At 42.0% G+C, this 21,243-nt stretch overlaps 1 protein-coding gene across 1 annotated transcript; it reads left to right on the top strand.

Moving 5' to 3' along the window:
• Positions 1–915: 915 nt before the first annotated feature.
• LOC141166848 (uncharacterized) lies at positions 916–19,165 on the top strand. The gene is made up of 3 exons (XM_073653961.1): positions 916–1,028; positions 9,962–10,630; positions 13,239–19,165. Exons 2-3 carry the CDS (start codon positions 9,988–9,990, stop codon positions 13,358–13,360), a joined length of 765 nt encoding a protein of 254 aa, XP_073510062.1. The 5' UTR covers positions 916–1,028; positions 9,962–9,987; the 3' UTR covers positions 13,361–19,165.
• The last annotated feature ends 2,078 nt before the right edge of the window (positions 19,166–21,243 follow it).

Genomic DNA, 21,243 nt, shown 5'->3' on the forward strand with positions numbered 1-21,243 from the left:
TATTCTTGAATGTAGTTTTGAGTAGCTTGAGGGGTGCAGTTTTTGGAATGGTATCACTTTTGGGGTTTTCTGTCATGTACACCCCTCAAAGGGACATCAAATGTGATGTGGTCACTAAAAAAAATGGTTTTGTAAATTTTGCTGGAAAAAAGATAAATTGCTGATGAACTTTGAACCCTTCAAACTTCCTACCCCAAATTTTTTTTTTATCCAAAATTGTGCTGATGTAAAGTAGACATGTGGGAAATGTTATTTATTAACTCTTTTGTGTCACATCACTCTCTGGTTTAGCAGACTAAAAATTCAAAATGTGAAAATTGCGAAATTTTCTAAATTTTTGCCAAATTTTTGATTTTTTTCACAAATATAAACGCAAATATTGTTGACCTAAATTTAATACTAACATGAAGCCCAATATGTCACGAAAAAACAATCTCAGAATCGCTAGGATCCGTTGAAGTGTTCCAGAGTTTTTACTTCGTAAAGGGACACTGGTCAGAATTGACAAAAATGCCAAGGTCTTTAGGGTCAAAATAGGCTGGGTCCTGAAGGGGTTAAGAATTTGTGGAGTGACATCTAAAATCCTGTTTTTGATAAAAAAAAAAAAAAACTAAGAATGCAAAAGAAGTGTGGACTGTAGTGCGGTCCGTGTGCAATGTGTGTTCGCAGGTGTCAGATGTTAGCAGACTCCATGTCACACAGGTGTAAAGACCTTATCAGAAATAAAGGTAAATATTCAGTGATTAACAGAAAAGCGAAGTCTGGAGAGAGTGGACGGCACAGGAGAGGTTTCCTCTGGCCCTGACGGCTACTTCCAGTAGGTGGCACTAGAGCTTCTGTCCTGCTCAAGAAGACTCATCCCACACGTGACTGGTCACATGATCATGATATCATCAAAGGTCCTTTAGCATTTGTGCCAGTGCAGATTGAGCCTGAGAGTTGACTCCTCCCATACATGTGACTGATCACATGATCATGACATCATCAAAGGTCCTTTTTGTCCACTAGGATTTCTTGTCTCCCATCAGGTACTGTGTGCAGATCGTGTTCTCATTGTCTCCCCTGGGGCACGTGTGTGCAAGGGCTTGTGTGTGTGAGCTGGTGGGCACAAAACGTGCAGGTGTGTACAGGGTTCTGTGGTCACAGCCCCACACCTGTGCCAACTGCACGTTACTATCCTCTGCAGGACAGCAGAGATCTGGGGTATAGGAAAAGATACATAAAGCAACATCAGGTGTTATAGGGGGGAGGGGTGGAGGACCTTAACCCCTTCCTGACTGAGCAATTTTTATTTTGCTTTGTTTTTTTTCCTCCCTTTCTTCCAAAAATGCATAACTTTTTATTATTATATCTAATTATTATTATTATTTTACTGTTTGAAGTTTTTACACTTTTTTTTTGCAGAACGAGTTATAGTTTTGAATCACGACATTTATTTTACCATACAATTTACTGAAAAGCGTGAAAAAAAAAATCCAAGCAGGGTGAAATGGTGGAGAAAATACAGTTCCCGACATTGTTTTTTTTTTGTTTTTTTTTTAATCGGGGTAAGTGACTTTGAGGGGCCTTTATGACAGAAAATACCCCAAAGTGACACCATTCTAAAAACTGCTCCCCTCAAGGTGCTCAAAACCACATTCAAGAGGTTTATTAACCCTTCAGGTGCCTCACAGGATCTGAAGCAACATGGAAGGAAAAAATTAACATTTAACTTTTTTTTTTCATAAAATGTTTTACTTTAGACCTAACTTTTTTTATTTTCACAAGGGTAACAAGAGAAAAAGGACCCCCCAAAAAAACAAATTTGCTGTGCCATTTCTCCTGAACATGCCGATACCCCATATGTGGGGGAAAACTATTGTTTGGGCGCACGGCAGGGCTCAGAAGGGAAGGAGCGCAATTTGATTTTTGAAAACAAAATTTGCTGGAATAATTAGCGGATGCTATTTCGTGTTTGAAAAGCCCCTGATGTGCCTAAACAGTGGAAACCCCCCACAAGTGACCCAATTTTGGAAACTAGATCCCTAAAGGAACTTATCTAGAGATGTGATGAGCACTTTGAACCCCACAGGTGCTTTACATAATTTTATGAGCTAGAGCCGTGAAAATAAATCATATTTTTCCCACAAAAATGTTCTTTTAGACCCATTTTAACAAGGGTAACAGGAGAAAATGCATAGTACAATTTGTTGTTCAATTTCTCCTGAGTAAGCCAATACCCCCATATGTGGTTGAAAACTACTTTTGAGGCACAGTGCAAAGCTCAGAAGGGAAGAAGCGCCATATTGGAGTTCAGATTTTGCTGGACTCGTTTGAGGGTGTAATGTTACATTGGCAGAGCCCCTGAGGTGCCAGAGCAGCAGAAAACCCCTCCCCCCCAATATGTGACCTCACTTTTCAAACTACACCCTCCAGTGAATTCATCTAGGGGTGCAGTGATCATATTGACACCACGGGTGGGTCACTGAAATTTATACCATTAGGCGGTGAAGAAGAAGAATTACATTTTTACCAAATGTAACAAACGTTGTTTTAGCCCCAAATTTTTATAAGGCCTAATAGGAAAAAATTGACCTCTCAGTTTGTTGTGCAATTTCTCCTGAGTGCGCCAATACCCTACATATAATTGGGAACTACTTTTGAGGCTCCGTGCAAAGCTCAGAAGGGAAGGAGCGCCATATTATAGTGCAGATTTTACTGTTATGGTTTGCGAGCGCCATGACCCACTGGGAGAGCCCCTGAGGTGCCAGAACAGCAGAACCCCCTCATAAGTGACCCTATTTTACAAACTACACCTTTTAATGAACCACTTGCTTTTTTGCGAGATGAGTTGACATTTTTATTGGCACCATTTTTGGACACGTGACATTTTCTATTCCAATTTTTGGGAATCGGATTTTTTTTCCGCTGACGGAGCTGTATGGCAGCTTGTTTTTGCGGGACAAGATGACATCTTCAGCTATACCATTTTTATTTACATTTGTCTTTTTGATCGCGTTTTATTCCACATTTTGTTCTGTGGTACGATGATTCTGTACATCAACCTATGGAGCGTCGTTCTGAGAACGAGGCTTCATAGGTCACTCCAGGTCATGTCTCACGAGCTAACTAGGGTTACTATGCCAGCCCCAGTTACAGGGGAAGTCAACAATAATAAAAATGTGTTTAAATGTTGAAATGTTGCACAAAGGTCGTTTATGACCTTATAGTGAAACAAATTAAAAAAATAATCATTTGTCAAATACATAATAATTTCTATGGAAAGATGAACACCATTTTGAAATGTATTTTATTGTTCCTTTGTGGTTGGGAAAAAAAAACAGTTGTTTGAATGTCCAAACAAGAGAAAAAAATAGAACTCTTGAAACCGCATGTACGAAAAAAATCTAAAATGTACCTGGTCATGAACAGGGAACAATTACCCAGTCTTGAACTGGTTAAATAGCTCAGAAGATTTAATATAACTTGTCGTTTGTATGAATTCAATACGCAATTAAACTTATAGGCTGCGTTCACAGGTTGCAACTGGGGTGTATATTTTTGCAGTGATCGCAATAAAAACCCAAACATTTTAAATGTATGATATTAAAAAAAACACAGTGACCACAGCGTGTGAACACAGCCTAAGTGACTACTGTAGTCTTGGAATTTTTAACCCCCTGCATAGAATCCCTCCTAAGAGCACACGTCTGCACATTACGGTAGGTATTGTCTCAAGAACACCTGATGTAATATTCAAGGGCTTCACAAACTATTGGTTTGTTGTCTGTGACGTTTGATGGCTGAGTTAAGAGAGCCGTCCAAAAAATTGAAAAGAGATTGTCTTGCACAAATGAGGAAAATTATACAAAAGATGCCATTGAATGTTCCTAGAGATATAAGTAGCGTTCTCAAGTTCAAAGTTACAGGATCCAATCATTGGTTTCACTACAATGACTTAGCAGGTAGAGAGGAGGCTGTCACTGGCAGCCACCATTCTGCTGAGGCGGCAAATGGTTAAAAACCCTTCAACTGCTTCAATAGACCGCAGAAAGTAGCAGCTGGCACTGAAGTTTCAATTTACACTAGTAAGGCGCAAACTAAACATTGACGGTCTCCATGCCGAACTCCATAACTTTTATCTACACTGAGCCAAAAGCACAAGAAAAGTCTGGTCCAATATGCTCAGAAATATATGAATAAGCCACAGAACATTATGAACTTTGTTCTGTGAAGACATGAAACTAAACTGGAATTTCAGGAGCCTATGGTTCAGCAGCATGCCTGAAGTAGGAAGAAAAACCATTCGCTAAAAAGAACACCCTGCATATAGTGAAGCATCGTGGTGGCTTGTTGATGCCTACAGTTAAGCATAACAGTGGCTTAGTGATGCCCACAGTGAAGCATGGAGAAGGCTTGGTGATGCCTACAGTAAAGCATGGCGATGACTCGGTGATGTCCTGAAAACTGCATTATATCTCCATGCAATGCTCTGCAGCCTATCAATTTCTGGTATATATTTTTCACTGCTTGTGTGATCTGTCCTGAAAACTGCATTATATCTCCATGCAATGCTCTGCAGCCTATCAATTTCTGGTATATATTTTTCACTGCTTGTGTGATCTGTCCTGAAAACTGCATTATATCTCCATGCAATGCTCTGCAGCCTATCAATTTCTGGTATATATTTTTCACTGCTTGTGTGATCTGTCCTGAAAACTGCATTATATCTCCATGCAATGCTCTGCAGCCTATCAATTTCTGGTATATATTTTTCACTGCTTGTGTGATCTGTCCTGAAAACTGCATTATATCTCCATGCAATGCTCTGCAGCCTATCAATTTCTGGTATATATTTTTTCACTCCTCTAGCTTTTTTTATTCCATGATACTTAAAGGTCATCACACTTACTTTAAGAGTTTATGATCCATGCCGAGTTTACTAGTCTGTTTTTTTTTTTTTTTTTTTCCCCTGCACTTTATGGTCTCCTGTTGTCTTTTAAGCTAGTGATTGATTGTTAATGAGTTAAATCTGTGCAGATCTAAGCAGATACGTCCCTATATATTGAGACTTAGTTAAGGGGAGGCATTTATGCGGGGGCATTTATGCATATAGCATTTATGCATACTTTATCGAAGTGCCATAATTTAGCAAAGTGCCCTGGCAGTTAGAAAATGGCAGTTGGACAGGGCAGGAGACAGGTAAGACATGCAAGACAATTAAACAAACTTGCTTCCAGGTCATCTTTTTGGCAAACAGTATTCACCATTTGTATCTGTGCCATTTATACTCTGGTTGCTACAATCATCCACATTCACCGTTCACCCACAAATACGGCACACTTCATCCATATTAATCCCTCACTCCTCTCTTCTCCTATGTACAGTTGTCATGCTCTCTTCACAATGTTATACCACGCAGATCCATTCATTCCCACCATACAACGCAGGAAACGCTCTCACAAATCACTCAATCATCTGCTCACTCTCTGTATCTTCCTTCTATTAGTCGCAGGTGATATTTCTCCCAACCCAGGACCCTCCAGTAATAATAACACTAACTCTTTCCCTGTTACATTCAGAAACCCTGCTAATATCATTAATATTCCCTGCATATCTTCTGTCTCATTCAACTGTGCCCTTTGGAATGCACGCTCAGCTTGTAATAAACTCTCTTACATCCATGACTTTTTCCTCTCTAATTCCCTCAACCTTCTGGCTCTCACTGAAACCTGGATCCAGCAGTCGGACACCACCGCCGCTGCAGCTCTCTCCTATGGTGGCCTACATTTCTCTCATACCCCGCGACCTGACAACAGATCAGGTGGAGGTGTTGGTCTGCTTCTTTCAACAAAATGTACTTTTCAGGTTATCCCCCCTGTACCCTCCCTTATCTTCCCATCCTTTGAGGCCCACACAGTCAGACTCTACCGGCCCTTCTCCCTGCGAGTGGCGGTTGTCTATCGCCCCCCAGGTCCCCCCCGTCAATTCCTGGATCACTTTGCTGCCTGGCTTACAAATTTTCTATCCTGCGACATCCCCACGATAATCATGGGAGACTTTAACATCCCAATTGGCGATCCTCTTTCCCCATCTGCCACGCATCTTTTATCATTAACCTCCTCCTTCGGCCTCTCACAGCTTGCTAATTCTCCTACACATGAGGACGGGAACACATTGGACCTGATCTTCTCCCGGCTTTGCTCAGTACATGACTTTACGAACTCTCCCCTTCCACTCTCTGACCATAATCTTCTTTCATTCTCTGTCAAGAACTGTGACTCTACTCAAGACACTCCCACCGTCCAGACTTATAGAAATTTACGCGCCATTAACACCCAGAAATTTATAAAAAGGTTGCAATCATCATTGGCCCCAATCTCCTCCCTCTCATGTCCCGAATCTGCATTGAAGCATTATAACAAAATAATGCTATGCGCCCTGGATGAAGCCGCACCTCCTACACAAAGAACAATTCGGCATAGACGGCGACAACCCTGGCACACGCCTCAAACACGTCTTCTCCAGAGGTACTCCAGGTGCGCTGAACGGCTGTGGAGAAAATCAAATCTGCCCGAAGATTTCCTCCACTATAAATTTATGCTGAAAACATATAACTCTGCCCTTCACCTCTCCAAACAAACCTACTTTAACAACCTCATCATCTCACTTTCCAATAATCCTAAACGACTCTTTGACACGTTTCATTCTCTCCTCAATCAAACAGCACAGGCCCCGACCACCGACCTCAGCGCTGACGATCTGGCTAACTATTTCAAAGAAAAAATTGACCATATCCGACAGGAAATTTTCTCCCAATCCCCAAATGTTATGCATGCTCCCCCCCGCCACATTGTATCTTGCTCATTTTCTGACTTCGAACCAGTCACGGAAGATGAAGTGATCAGGCTCCTTGCATCTTCTCGCCCTACCACCTGCACCAGCGACCCTATTCCCTCACATCTCCTTCAGTCCCTTGCTCCAGCTGTCACCTCTCACCTAACTAAAATTTTCAACCTTTCCCTCTCATCTGGTATCTTTCCCTCTTCTTTTAAACACGCCAGCATACAACCATTACTTAAAAAACCATCCCTCGACCAGAACTGCACGGCCAACTACAGACCTGTTTCCAATCTTCCCTTTATCTCTAAACTCCTGGAACGCCTGGTCCACTCCCGTCTAATCCGCTATCTCTCAGACAACTCTCTTCTTGACCCTTTACAATCTGGTTTCCGCTCTTTACATTCTACTGAAACTGCCCTCACTAAAGTCTCTAATGATCTACTAACAGCTAAATCTAATGGTCACTACTCCCTGCTGATTCTCCTGGATCTCTCTGCAGCATTTGACACTGTGGATCACCAGCTCCTCCTCACTATGCTCCGCACTATTGGCCTCAAGGACACGGTTCTCTCCTGGTTCTCCTCTTATCTCTCTGACCGCTCCTTCTCTGTGTCCTTTGCCGGCTCCTCCTCCTCCCTACTTCCTCTTACTGTCGGGGTTCCTCAAGGATCAGTCCTAGGCCCCCTTCTTTTCTCCTTATACACCGCTCCTATTGGACAAACAATCAGTAGATTCGGTTTTCAGTACCATCTCTATGCTGATGACACCCAATTATACACCTCTGCTCCGGACATCACCCCTGCATTACTACAAAAGACCAGTGATTGTCTTTCTGCTGTGTCTAACATTATGTCCTCCCTCTACCTAAAACTGAATCTGTCAAAAACTGAACTACTCGTCTTTCCTCCCTCCATTAATCTACCTGTGCCCGATATTGCCATCTCCGTTTGTGGCTCAACCATTACTCCCCAGCTACAAGCCCGCTGTCTTGGGGTCATTTTTGATTCAGATCTTTCTTTCACTCCTCACATCAAATCACTCGCTCGTTCATGTCATCTACACCTCAAAAACATCTCAAGAATCAGGACTTTTCTCACCTTTGACTCGGCAAAAACTCTTACTGTCGCTCTTATTCATTCTCGTCTTGACTATTGCAACGCTCTACTAATCGGTCTCCCTCTTACTAAACTCTCCCCTCTCCAATCCGTCCTGAACGCAGCAGCCAGGATCATATTCCTCGCCAACTGCTACTCAGATGCCTCTTCCCTGTGCCAGTCATTGCATTGGTTGCCCATCCAATATAGAGTTCGTTTTAAACTTATCACGCTTACCCACAAAGCGCTCCATGCTTCAGTACCCCCCTACATCTCCTCCCTTGTCTCAGTCTACCACCCTACACGTGCCCTCCGTTCTGCAAATGACTTGAAACTAAAATCCTCCATAATCCGAACTTCCCACTCCCGTCTCCAAGATTTCTCGCGTGCTGCGCCAATTCTCTGGAATGCACTACCCAGGACAGTTCGATTAATTCCCAATACCCACAGTTTCAAGCGAACCCTAAAAACACATTTCTTTAGACTGGCGTATCATTTAAACACACTCTGTCCATCCCAGCTTTCCCCCATATTAAAATCTTCTTCAACTTCGGGTTCAAACCAACCATGCACATAAAAGCCTCTGTCAGGACTGCACACATACTGGCTAGCGACCAGTCCATGTATTATTATTTATCCTATTCAGTATATCAAGGCTGCATTATACAATATATGTACTTTTTACCTTTTGTGTCTCCCCCACTTCCTCATAGACTGTAAGCTCGCGAGCAGGGCCCTCACTCCGTTCGATATGAGATATGCTTATTCTGTATTGTCTGTATAAGTCCCCCCTAAAATTTGTAAAGTGCTGCGGAATATGTTGGCGCTATAAAAATAAACTATTATTATTATTATTATGATGCCTGTTCTGAAGCACGGCGGTAACTTGGCGATGCCTACACTGAAGCATGGCGGTGGCTCGGTGATGCTTTAGGGTGTTTTGCTTTCTCTAGCATTGGAAAGCTGCATAGTGTGTAGAGCAAGATGGATTCAGTTAAGTTTCAGCAAATCCTGTGAGAAAACACACTCCTTTGAAGAAGTTGAAGCTGAGGAATCATTGGACCTTCCTTCAACATTATGATCCCAAGCATACCTCAAAGTCCACCAAACTTTTTTCTGAGAAGAAGTCCTGGAGGATTCTGGAGTGGCCGTCACAGTCGCCTGACTTGAAAATCTTTGGTGAGATTTGAAAAAGGTGGTTGTAGCACGCAAATCGAAGAATATTAGTGACCTGGAAGCCATTGCCCATGATGAATGGGCTAAGATCCCTCAGGAACACTGCCAGAAGCTGGTGTCTAGTTATACCTCACATTTACAGCAGGTCATAACAGTCAGAGAAGCTGTAATAAGTACTAAAGATGCCCGTCATGTAGGGGGATGAATAATTCCGAGACTTGAGTAGTCAGTAGAAGTGGCATTTTGTGAATTTGGAGGAACCACTTGTTATATTAGTTGCTGAGCTATTTACATTGTTCTTATTTCATTGATTTATTACAAACAGCTGAAAGTTTGTTAACTTTTGCTAATAAACCTGATTTACAATGAGGTTTTGAATAATTTTAATAACTGTAGGAGTAAACCAAAAGGCTATGATTCTAGTAGAAGTCAGAAGGCAGCATGACGTAGTCGACAAGGTCTTCCTGGCCACCTCCAATTGGCATATACTGTCAAAAATGATGCACAAAAGAGCACACAGTAACTCCGTCTGCATCATTATAGTCAGCAGCTCCATCAGTACATATGCCTGAATCCCCTTTTGCGGGGGATTTGTACATAAGCCCTGACGGATCCTCTGACTGTAGGAAAAAACGCTGTGAACCCAACCTAACTTGTGTAATTATGACGTTACCGGTCCACACATTGCTCCTTTATGGAGGGGTTTGTATGTAATCAAACCCGTCTGTCTGTGGCTTCCATTCAATAATCGTACACAGCACTGCACATGTATTAGCTTTTCTTCTCTTGTTATCCAACAGTAAACATTATAATAACCCCTCTAACATTTTGCTGTGTTACAAGACTATTTTTTTTTCTTTTACATACAGGGAATTTTTTTTTTTTTAGCAGAATCATGCCTAGCTGTTTGGTAAACCAATGTGTCAGCAAAACTGGAAAAAGGGGCCAGAATGGGCAGGTCATTTTGCATCCCTTTCCGAAGGATGTCTCCAGAATTAAAGTATGGCTGCAACAGACCGGACAGATCTTTAAAGACCTAAATGCTTTGGCCCAGAAGATATTTGATGAAAACAAACAGAACAAATATCGTCTGTGCTCGTGCCACTTCACCATCGATTCATACATCATCAACATTCACGGAAGATCGTTAAGAGTCGATGCCGTTCCTTCTATCTTTCCAGTCGTCAAAGAAGGAGAATGTATCATCGAGGAAAATTTGAGAAAAGACCGAGTCAGAAAAAGAAAAAGACGTTTTGATCCAGGCACCAACAGCCTCCATCATGATGGAATAGATCCTCCAATGATTGATAGAATAAATGTCGAAGAAGACATGTTTCAGGACTACCCAACAAGCTACGATTATGAATCGCTTAGGATAATAAAAGTGGAGGAAGACTCACTTGAAGATCCACAATGGCCAGAAATAGAATTTCGTGATGTCGGAACCCAAACAGATCACACGCTAGTAAATTCAATCCTTGTTTTTAAAGACTGTCAACCAATGGAAGATGACGTTCTGGAAAAACCACAATCGCCCGGTATGTATCAACATATTAAATTTTTCTCTCCTCCTCTGTGTCCCATCTTGCATTCAAAATAAAAAGGTTTTACTTTTCTTGTGAAATGTATAGTCCGCATACCAGGTGCCCTTTTTTTTTTTAAGAATTTTGCCATCGTTCCGAGGTTCTGGCCTTGTCCGCACAGCTATGCCCCTGCTGTGCCGGGAACTGCAACACTGCTATCAACTAGCACGTTGACCCCTTTATTCTGTGGACTGGTGGGGGTCTCCATAGTCAGACCCCATTTATATACCGTCACTTATAATGTTAGGGGAAAAAAACATTTAAAAAAAGGGCTGGATGACTTTCTCACAAATTTCTTTGTGGGTTATAAATATTCTAGCAATAGAGGAAGTATAACTTGTGGAGAAAGGTTGAAATTGATGAATCTGTTTCTTTTTTTTTAACCTATATTACTATGAATCTGTCAGTAGGTTTATTTTCCATGTAATCCAAGAGCAGCATGATGTAGAGACAGAGACCCTGATTCCAGCGATGTATTAATTACTTGGCTGCTTTCTGGAGTCTTGATTAAAAACAGTTTTCTCTGCTGCAGATCTAGTAGATCTCTGAATGCTGATCTTTGTATAACCCGTCCACACCACTGATTGGTAGCTTCCTGTGTTCACTGTAGAAACCTGCCAATCAGTGGTGTGGGCGGGAATGGACTACCTGGTAGCAGGTTTACTAGTCCTCTAGTGATAATTTCCTGTTGATAAAACAGTGATTTTATAAAAACTACAGAAAGCAGCCCAATAATTGACACATCACTGGAATCAGGGTCTTTGTCTCTATATCATTCTGCTCTCAGATTAGGTGGCACAAACCTGCTGACAGATTCCCTTTAAGTGGTGAAATTTTTTTATTTATTTTTACAATGGAGCTGTGTGAGGGCTAGTTTTTTACTTGACGAGCTGTTATTTTTTGGGGTACCATTTGGGGTATATACAACATTTTTTTTCACTTGTTATTGTAATATCTAACATGGTTGTTTTATTTTTTTTATGTCGTAATTTGTAAAGGGAGAAATTTAAATGGGTTTAAAGGGACTTGAATTTGCCATCATTTAATCGCTTGTTGTATATCCTGCAATACCACAGTACTGAAGGATATGGTAGAAATCATGGTCTGCAGTGAACACCAGCCTGTGGCTGAGCTACCAAGATGGCCACCACAGCGACCTTCAGGAGGCCCCTGGCGGCTATGGCAATTAATCGGCTGCCTGAAATTACGTCCCAGGTGGGCTAATGGGTGCCCATTCAGATGTGCTGGCAGGATCGTGTACGTTAAATGCCACCATCAGAGATTAATAGTTTAAGCAGTGATCGTAGCTGCTGTTAGTGGCGGGTGCAGACTGTATAACACAGCCTGCACCCGCCTGGTGTGGAATGGGCTTAGCTCCTGAGCCACGTCATGGCGATCCTTTTAGTGGGTCCCTGACTTTAAAGGTGTCTCGCTGTGCGCTGACCACTCCTAAGTAATATTGCCCCAGCAGGGCAAGCGACCTGGTGCCCCACAGCACCCATGCTGCAAGGCAAAGCCCCTACGGCTTCCCAGACTGAGAGCAAAAATAGGCAGAAATCCTCAATCAGTCTCCTTCTAATTAAAAACACCTGGACTAAATGAGAGAAGTGCTAGTCCAAGTAAAGCAAGATAAAGAGGGGACAGACCATGCGAGATACCATAGCTGTAGAAAAAGACATGGACCACACATCGAAAACTTATACATCAATCTATTTCGAATACGCAAAACTTTACAAAACCGAATACAGAAATCTTAGTTTAGCTTTTAGTAATTTTTTTAAACACATGTTGAAGTTAGAGAAATCATCAATCTAGTATGACTCGTACAATAGATCTGCAAGACATAGCATGATTGCTCATATCCCATCATCCCGATAATTTAATAGATGCATGGTCTTCTCAGATGAATGTACAGAATGCTAAAAGATAATTTCACAGAATAGTATTCCAATCCAGTCACTGTTTGATGACTACAGTTGTAGTGTCCTTATAATTTTGCCAGTCCGGTACCCAACATTCACCTCTTCCATGCTACCATGCTGTTCTCAGCTTTCGGTGGCAATCTATAGTAGTCTCCTCACTTAGAATTTCATGTTCCTACACCAATGTCCTAAGGTGTCTCTCCAACACTAACCTTCTGGACCAAAGCCATATGAGTCAAGGTCTTACCAAACATTTTGCCACTAATTGTAAAAAAAAAAAAACAGCAAAGCATATCCATTGATGCACCACAATCTACAATCCAAGACCCTTCTGTCCTTGGCTACAACCTTCTTAATGAGGCCATGTCCACCTACGTTGGCCAGGTAATATCTCTTTACCCGTGAACCTCCTAATTTAAACCTATAGCCCCCCATTTGTGTTTAGTTGGAGTTACTTTTCCTTATGGACTATTCTAGTACAAAAAAAAAATAAAGTGACCTTTTACCTAATTCCCCATCTAAGGATAATGTGCCCTTCAACTATTCTACAGGAAGATGTCTCTCTAGGTGGTTCAACCTCCACCATCCGTGGTGTACATAAAACAAAGCTCATGTAAGAATCTTCTTGTTTTCTGTTGCAGATGTGCACCCCATCACAGTCGAAGAGGAACTGGAGTCTTGTTCAGAGACCGATGTGTCCACTCGATACTGGAAAGTGGAAAATTCTGGGTGCGGCGAAAAGGAACTTCTGTTACAAGACTAAAAGTCTGATGGAGCTTAGCATTCGGTCTATTATTCAAGAGACTTTACATGATAAGACCTGCAGATAAAAGTTTCTCTGAAGGTTATGAATCTTAAGTCCAGACAATTAGTGACCAGTTTTTTTTAGGAACGACGTAGGTTGGGTCAGGTGCCTCCAAATCTGAAGTGATGGCTGAGCCTAAGTCCCACCTCACTGAGAGATCTTACAAATGCACGGATTGCGGAAAATGCTTCCATTGTACACTGCTCAAAAAAATAAAGAGAACACTCAAATAACACATCCTAGATCTGAATGAATGAAATATTCTCATTGAATACTTTGTTCTGTAAAAAAGTTGAATGTGCTGGTGGATGGAGCGAGACATGATGTCCCAGATGTGCTCAATCGGATTCAGGTCTGGGGAACGGGCGGGCCAGTCCATAGCTTCAATGCCTTCATCTTGCAGGAACTGCTGACACACTCCAGCCACATGAGGTCTGGCATTGTCCTGCATTAGGAGGAACCCAGGGCCATCCACACAGCATATGGTCTCACAAGGGGTCTGAGGATCTCATCTCGGTACCTAATGGCAGTCAGGCTACCTCTGGCGAGCACATGGAGGGCTGTGCGGCCCTCCAAAGAAATGCCACCCCACACCATTACTGACCCACTGCCAAACCGGTCATGCTGAAGGATGTTGCAGGCAGCAGATCGCTCTCCACGGCGTCTCCAGACTCTGGTCACATGTGCTCAGTGTGAACCTGCTTTCATCTGTGAAGAGCACAGGGCGCCAGTGGCGACTTTTCCTGGTGTTCTGTGACAAATGCCAAGCGTCCTGCACGGTGTTGGGCTGTGAGCACAACCCCCATCTGTGGACGTCGGGCCCTCATACCACTCTCATGGAGTCGGTTTCTAACCGTTTTTGCAGACACATGCACATTTGTGGCCTGCTGGAGGTCATTTTGCAGGGTCTGGCAGTGCTCCTCCTGTTCCTCCTTACACAAAGGCTGAGGTAGCGGTCCTGCTGCTGGGTTGTTGCCCTCCTGTGGTCCCCTCCACATCTCCTGGTCTATCTCCTGGTAGCGCCTTCAGCCTCTGGACACTACGCTGACAGACACAGAAAACCTTCTTGCCACAGCTTGCATTGATGTGCCATCCTGGATGAGCTGCACTACCTGAGCAACTTCTGTGGGTTGTAGAGTCCGTCTCATGCTACCACGAGTGTGAAAGCACAACCAACATTCAAAAGTGACCAAAACATCAGCCAGAAAGCTTTGGTACTGAGATGTGGTCTGTGGTCCCCACCTGCAGAACCACTCCTTTATTGAGGGTGTCTTGATAATGGCCATTAATTTCCATCTATTGTCTATTCCATTTGCACAACAGCATGTGAAATTGATTGTCAATCAGTGTTGCTTCCTAAGTGGACAGTTTGATTTCACAGAAGTTTGATTTACTTGGAGTTATTATATTCTGTTGTTTAAGTGTTCCTTTTATTTTTTTGAGCAGTGTAGTTCACACCTATTAGGACATCAGAGAATCCAGGCAGGAGAGAGGACTATTTATGCAGGAAATGCGGAAAAAGTTTCATTGATAGCGCCAAGCTTGTCATACATAGAAGGACGCACACCGGTGAGAAGCCATATGCCTGTAGCAAATGTGACAAGAGGTTCATATGCAAGTTGCACCTTGTGAGACACCAACGTGTGCAGCAAAACTTTAGTTCAGAGCTCCAATCTTCTCGAACCCTCAGGGGAGAAGCCGTAATTATTGTTTTAATTATGAAAAATGTTTTATCTGGAGGTCCCATCTTGTGCGTCATCAGCGGATTCACACAGGACAGGGGCCCTATGCTTGCAATGAATGTGAGAAAAGCTTCACAGAAAGTTCTGGTCTGCTGAAACATCTGAGAACACACTCAGGGGAAAAGCCTTATGTCTGCAGCCAGTGCCCAAAAATCATTTATGGACAAGTCCGCCTTGACCAACCATCAGAGAACTCATACAGGGGAGCGGCCGTGTAGGGACTGCAGAAAGGTTTTCTTTCACAACAATGGTAAAGTGTAGTTTCTGTTTTAGTTTTTATTTCACAAACTAATAGTGCATTTGAAAATAAGCGAATCTGTAATATATCCTATCAGAGAAAGTTGCCTCTTTCTCCTGGACTGATCATTCATTCTCAATTCAAGGCTAAAAGACGTAAAATCTGTACATTGCTGAGACCGGAGATGACAGTTGGTGCTTATGAGATTCTATGCAGAGGGGGGGGAGCTTAGAGGCTGGCACAGATATTCTGCTGCAAGTTCTGAAACGACAGTTACTTTTTACATCTGTGGTAAAAAAAAAAAAAAAATTAAACTGTAACAGTCTTTTCAGGAGAACTTGCAGCAGAATGTCTGTTTGCCTCTAGCTCCTCCCTCCTTCCATCTCCCTAGAATCTTATGAGCACCAACTGTCATCTCCTATATCTGTAATGGGGAGTTCTGTTTTCACAGAATACAGATTTTCCCCCTGAACTGAAAGAAACAGATTTCTCTTATAAGTTACATCTCAAAATTGCTTATTTTCAATAAAAACTAAACTGGCGATTACTCTTTAAGCATGTCCGTATTCATGCAGCTAATGTGGGAAAAGCTATCCTGTCCAGCCTTTTTTTTTTTCGTACACTCTCCTTGGATAACTTGGACAAACATTTTAAGTTCCTCATGTATAGTCTTCAGTTCAGGCTTTTGGACTTGTGTTCATCCTAAGGCTTTACTTGCTGTAGGGCTTTATTCACACATCAGTATTTTTTTATCAGAACACAGATCTCAATTTTTCAATTATAGTTTTTCTTTGTAAGTTCCGCTTCTGGTTTTGGCATACAAGCATTGATGCAAAATACTGACCAACCACTGATGTGTGAATAAGCCCTTAGGCCGTGACGGGAAGATGACTGCAGACAGAGAGTGGCAACGTGAACAACTCCTGTGCTGAACTGATACTGGGGGCGATGAGCAACATTTGAAGAATCAGTGCTACTACTTTCAAGGGGCTGTAAAGAAGCACTCCTATCAACATTTTTATTTTCTTAACCCCTTCACGACATTTGATGTACACGTGTAGTTGCTAAAAATATTACAAAAATTTTTAAAAAACATAAAAGTTCAAATCGCCCCCCGTTTTGCCTCATAAAAACAAAAGAATTTTAAAAAAAAATATTAAAAAATACACATATTTGCTATCGCCGCGTTCTTAAAAGTCCGATCAAAATGTAAATTAAATTAATCCGAATAATAATAAGAAAAATTAAAACACCAGAATTACTTTTTTGGGGTTTTTTTTCGCAACAATGCAATAAATTTCAATACAAGGCGATCAAAACATCATATCTACCCCAATATGGTATCGGTAAAAATGTCAGCCCCAAAAATTAAAACATTACGGGTCTCAGAAAATGGTGACAAAACCAATATTTACTAAAAAAATATTTCCACCACTTTAATAAAAAAAAAAAACTATACATGTTTGCTATCTGCATTCTCGTACTGACCTGGAGAATCATATTGCCAGGTCAGTTTTACCTTTATAGTGAACATGGTAAATAAAAAAAAAAATATGTGGAATTGCACTTTTTTTTGCAATTTCACCGCACTTGGAATTTGTTTCCTGCTTTGTAGTGCATCACATGATAAAATGAATGCTGTCATTTAAAAGTACAACTCGTCCTGCAAAAAAAAAACAAGCCTTAATATGGCTATGTGGATCAAAAAATTAAAAAGTTATGGCTCTTATGGGAGGAAAAAAATGGAAAATCGCCCTGGGGTGAAGGGGTTAATATATTGCACTGTGTTCTTACAATTGCTCATTATCCCTTCTACCCAGCTAATTCTTCTTTTCCATTAGGTCTATGACATCACGCGATTAAAAACTGACTAGATGAATCCTTCTAAGCTCCATGTAGAAACATGAGGTCAATTTTCCCTGCACAACTCATGAGTCGCTGCAAAAGTCCCTGACAGGGGGGGAGGAGGGAGCAACTGGGTCAGGAGTTGAAGAGGGGAATGAAAAATGCAAGGACAAGAGACTTCCTGTTTCTACATAGAGCAGAGAAAAGAGAAGAATTATCTGGGTATAAAGGCAAAACGAGCAATTGTAAGTACACAGTGCTATATAATATGATGACTGCAATTTTATTAAGAGGATAAAAACTTTGATGGGAGGAGTGCTTTTTTAAGTCTACATGTTGGGATTCAGCTATAAGTAAAGCTATAAAGGCTCCAAATCTTACAAGTTGCAGGTTTCAGCAATGCTAAAAGTTTTTTCCAGAATTAGAAAGAAGCCATATTTTTCTATCAGAAACAGCGCCACCCCTGAGCATGGGTTGGCTTGGTATTACAGCTTAGTTCCAACTGTGACTTGCAGTATCAGACACAACTCATGGTCAGGGGTGGCTCTGTTTCTGATAGGCAGCAGCCTGTTTTTTTCTAATCCTAAACAATCCCTATTAAGACTTGCTGAGCTTAAGACAAGAGCAGATATTACAATTATAAGCAGAATCAGTCGTGATATAACATTACACCAAATGGCATTGCCCTCGGTCGGCATTTACTAGCCAATGTGCCGTAAGGCTGAGTTCACACATCCGAGGGAAGCAAAACGACTTTTTTCTCAAGTGTCATCCTAGCTACATCCATTTGATAAACGGATGGAACATCCAAGTATTAAGTCGGTCTTGTGCTTTTCATCCGCTTTATATGGAACCCCATAGGCTTCAATGTCCAAGTTTGAGCCACAAAATGAGAACAGGGCTCACGGACCGGAGACACGGATCCATTTTTAAAAAATTATGTGTGTATGAATCAATTAAACTCTATGGGTCGGTGTGGTATCTTGAGAAAAAATGGACAGCACACAGATACCTAAAAATCATGTGCTAGCCAAATAACTGTGCCCCATAGGAACCACTGCCCATAGCCGTATTTAGTCAGCAAACCTATCCAAGAGTAAGGCTCACCAATTTATTTATGGGAATATGAAAAAAAAGTATACCTCAGAACTTATGTGAACCCAGGTAGGAGAATCAAAAATGTTAAACCATTTTTCCAGGATTATTTTATTAGTTTTTAGGCCCATAGTAAAGATAAGCAGGCAGGTAGTTCCTAACTACCTGCCTCTTATACCCAGTTTCGGCTTAGAGCAGTCGCCAACCAATCCGGCTAGCATTCAACTGCTCCGTGTCAAAGCAGCATCTCTTCGTCTTTTGGGCTGCTCTGTCGACAGGGCTGATCATGCTGATTAACCGCTGGCTCTCCGCAGTTAGGCAGCAGGGAGCCGGCTGTCTATCAGTATGACATCGGCAGTCACTCCCTGTCAACAGAGTGGAAAAGAAGCCGTTGCTCTGTCGATGTGACGTCATCGGAAGCTGCTGAATCGCCGGCAGGAGCAGTCTGTGTCCTCTTTGTTTTGGCAGAGAACAGCATCGGGTGCAACAGGCAAGTGGTTAGCAACTACCTGCCTGTTAGTTCTTAGGCACATAGTGAAGAAATGTAGTAGTCCTGGATAGCCTCTTTAAGATCGTGTGGTCACCTGTGAGAAGAGGTCCATCGCCGCCTCCGATGGAAGACTGAGACAGACACCATCAGGGACAGCCTGACATCTTTCAGTCAGCACCACATAACGCCACCTGGCTGCCAAATACAAGCAATGACCACCCAATGTTTGGGACTTGTATATATTGTTTATACTTAATTGTCCTCTGTGTTTTACATTTACTTTTATCCTCTGTAATTTTATATTAGTGTTATTACATATTGCCATGTTCTAAATAAACATTGCAGTAATGGAATTCTGTTTCTTCAGGTGGTAATATCAATTAAAAAAAAAGGAAAAAATGTTATATATCACTTCTTGGGCTGTGTGAAGACCCGGGGTCTTCCTTGGGCATAATACTACTCAGACAAGACAGAGTGAGGGTAAAACAGTGTGGCAATACTTTATTGAACCACAAAACAGGCAATAAACACGTAGAACAGTCCCAGCAAATACCCAAGATGGTGCAAAATTACACAGTCTCACCCTTCCGCTGGCCCGCCGGGAATAGATCAGCTGCAATTTTGGGACTTCCAGAGCCAACTACCTAAACCAGAGGCCCCCTGCTTTTGGTGGGCCCCCACAGAGAGGAGGTAGCGACAAGCTTTGGAAGTTGAAGTCCATCAAGGTACAAGGCTAGGAGACTCCAATGTTTTCCTTGGACTGACCATTTCCCAGCGGTGGTGACTTCTTTCCGGTATTTAATGGCACAAAAAAAACCTTGAAAAGCAAAAAACAGGAAGAGAGCTAATCTTCCAGGCACCTGGGCGAGAGCTGTCCAGAGATCCATCGTACAGTAAGTTGTTTTTGGCCCTTTGATAATGGTTGAGACGCTGCATTGCCAAATCTGAAAAGTCTGTTTCACATGCAATCCGCAGTCCGAACCATATACAAAACAAAACAATGGTGACGAGAACCAAGTGATCTGTCATGTCCTTGCATGTTAGATCTTTCCAAGCTTATAGGAATGTGCGCTTCTGTATTTTCTCTCTGTGGTATAGATAATTCTCGCCAGGAGGAGATGACGACGCTGTATGATGGCCGCCCTGGCCGTTGCCTCCTTTCCTTCACACCACCTGGCGGTTACAGCATCTTCTTCACTTTTTGCTTGTCTCTCCTGATGAGCAGCTCCTGACCCGTTGATTGACTGAGGCGGTCTACTATGGAGGAGTTTACTGTAACACCAGGCTGACCTGAAAAAATAAGTTAGAAAAATACAGATAATTCTCAAAAAACAATGGAGACGCAGGGGCTTCATTATTATTCATTTTAAAGTAATTTGTAGAGTTTCTCTAAAAAGTAATATACTTTTCGTTGTTTTTGCTTCATGTGTTCCCATTAGTGTGGCTGCTAATCTGTGCTCCTAGGGCAAAACAGTGGACAAAATTGTTCTCCTTCCACCTCTGGCAGCTATTAATTTTCATAAATAAAGGCAGTTAACAGCTGTATAATTTAGCATGTTTCTAGCATCAGGATTTTGTATCATCATTTCGATCTCATGTACCTTTTATGTTTCACTGCTAATCTGTGTTCCGAGGGACTCCCTTTGCACAGAATTGGACTCCTTCCATCTCTGGCAGCTTACAATAGTCTTACAAGGCTGTTAGTAACCTTTTTACAGTCATCTACAGCGTTTCTAGCATAGAAAAAAAAATTTTCATTTTCTTTCATTTGTCCCACATCCTTCCCACTCTGGAAGCTAACAATATGGTCCTTTCTTCCCCCAGAAGTCTTCTTAGCCACGCTGATCGGCTACTGCTACCCTGACAAGCAGTCACCAAGCTGCGGGGAGAGTGACTGAGCATGTGTGACCACCAACACTCAGCTCAGTAGGTGGACGTGCACATTGCCATACACTTTCAACACCAGGTGGCACCATAGATTGTAAATTAATGTTATTCTTCACTAGGTAATTTTTTAACACTGATTTAAAAGCCAGAGATAAAGCCCTGTCCCTTTTCCCCATACCTATTATTGTCTGAGGTCAGTATGTGAGAGGAGGTTGAGGTGAAATAAATGTTTCCAAGAAAACAAAATATTTTTTTGGGTTCCTTAACCCTGGAAAACAAAAGATAATGACCTTATGTCTCCTAAAATTCAATGGGGACAGCTAAGGCAGATCTACAGTGCGAGGATCCCTCAAACATCTCCCTGTATCTCAGCTTCTGGGTGAGATGTTCCTCTCCATTGTAGGTATGTTCTCACCTTCTCAGACTCCATAGCTGGGCATCTCCAGTTGAACAAGGAGTGTTGCAAATTTTAATTTCCAATGCCAAACTTTAATTTTTCCAAGAAATTTATTTTCCATCAGATTCAGAGTGTTGAAAATATCCA

The sequence above is a fragment of the Phyllobates terribilis genome, unplaced genomic scaffold, assembly GCF_046119375.1.
Source record: "Phyllobates terribilis strain yellow unplaced genomic scaffold, ASM4611937v1 Scaffold_11__3_contigs__length_659146591, whole genome shotgun sequence".
Lineage (NCBI taxonomy): Eukaryota > Metazoa > Chordata > Amphibia > Anura > Dendrobatidae > Phyllobates > Phyllobates terribilis.

Excerpts from the sequence above, each read along its gene's own strand:
- LOC141166848 (XM_073653961.1), top strand. The coding sequence starts at position 9,988 with ATGCCTAGCTGTTTGGTAAACCAATGTGTCAGCAAAACTGGAAAAAGG. Across the intron at positions 10,631-13,238 it reads GGAAAAACCACAATCGCCCG|ATGTGCACCCCATCACAGTC; the intron begins GTATGTATCAAC and ends TTTCTGTTGCAG.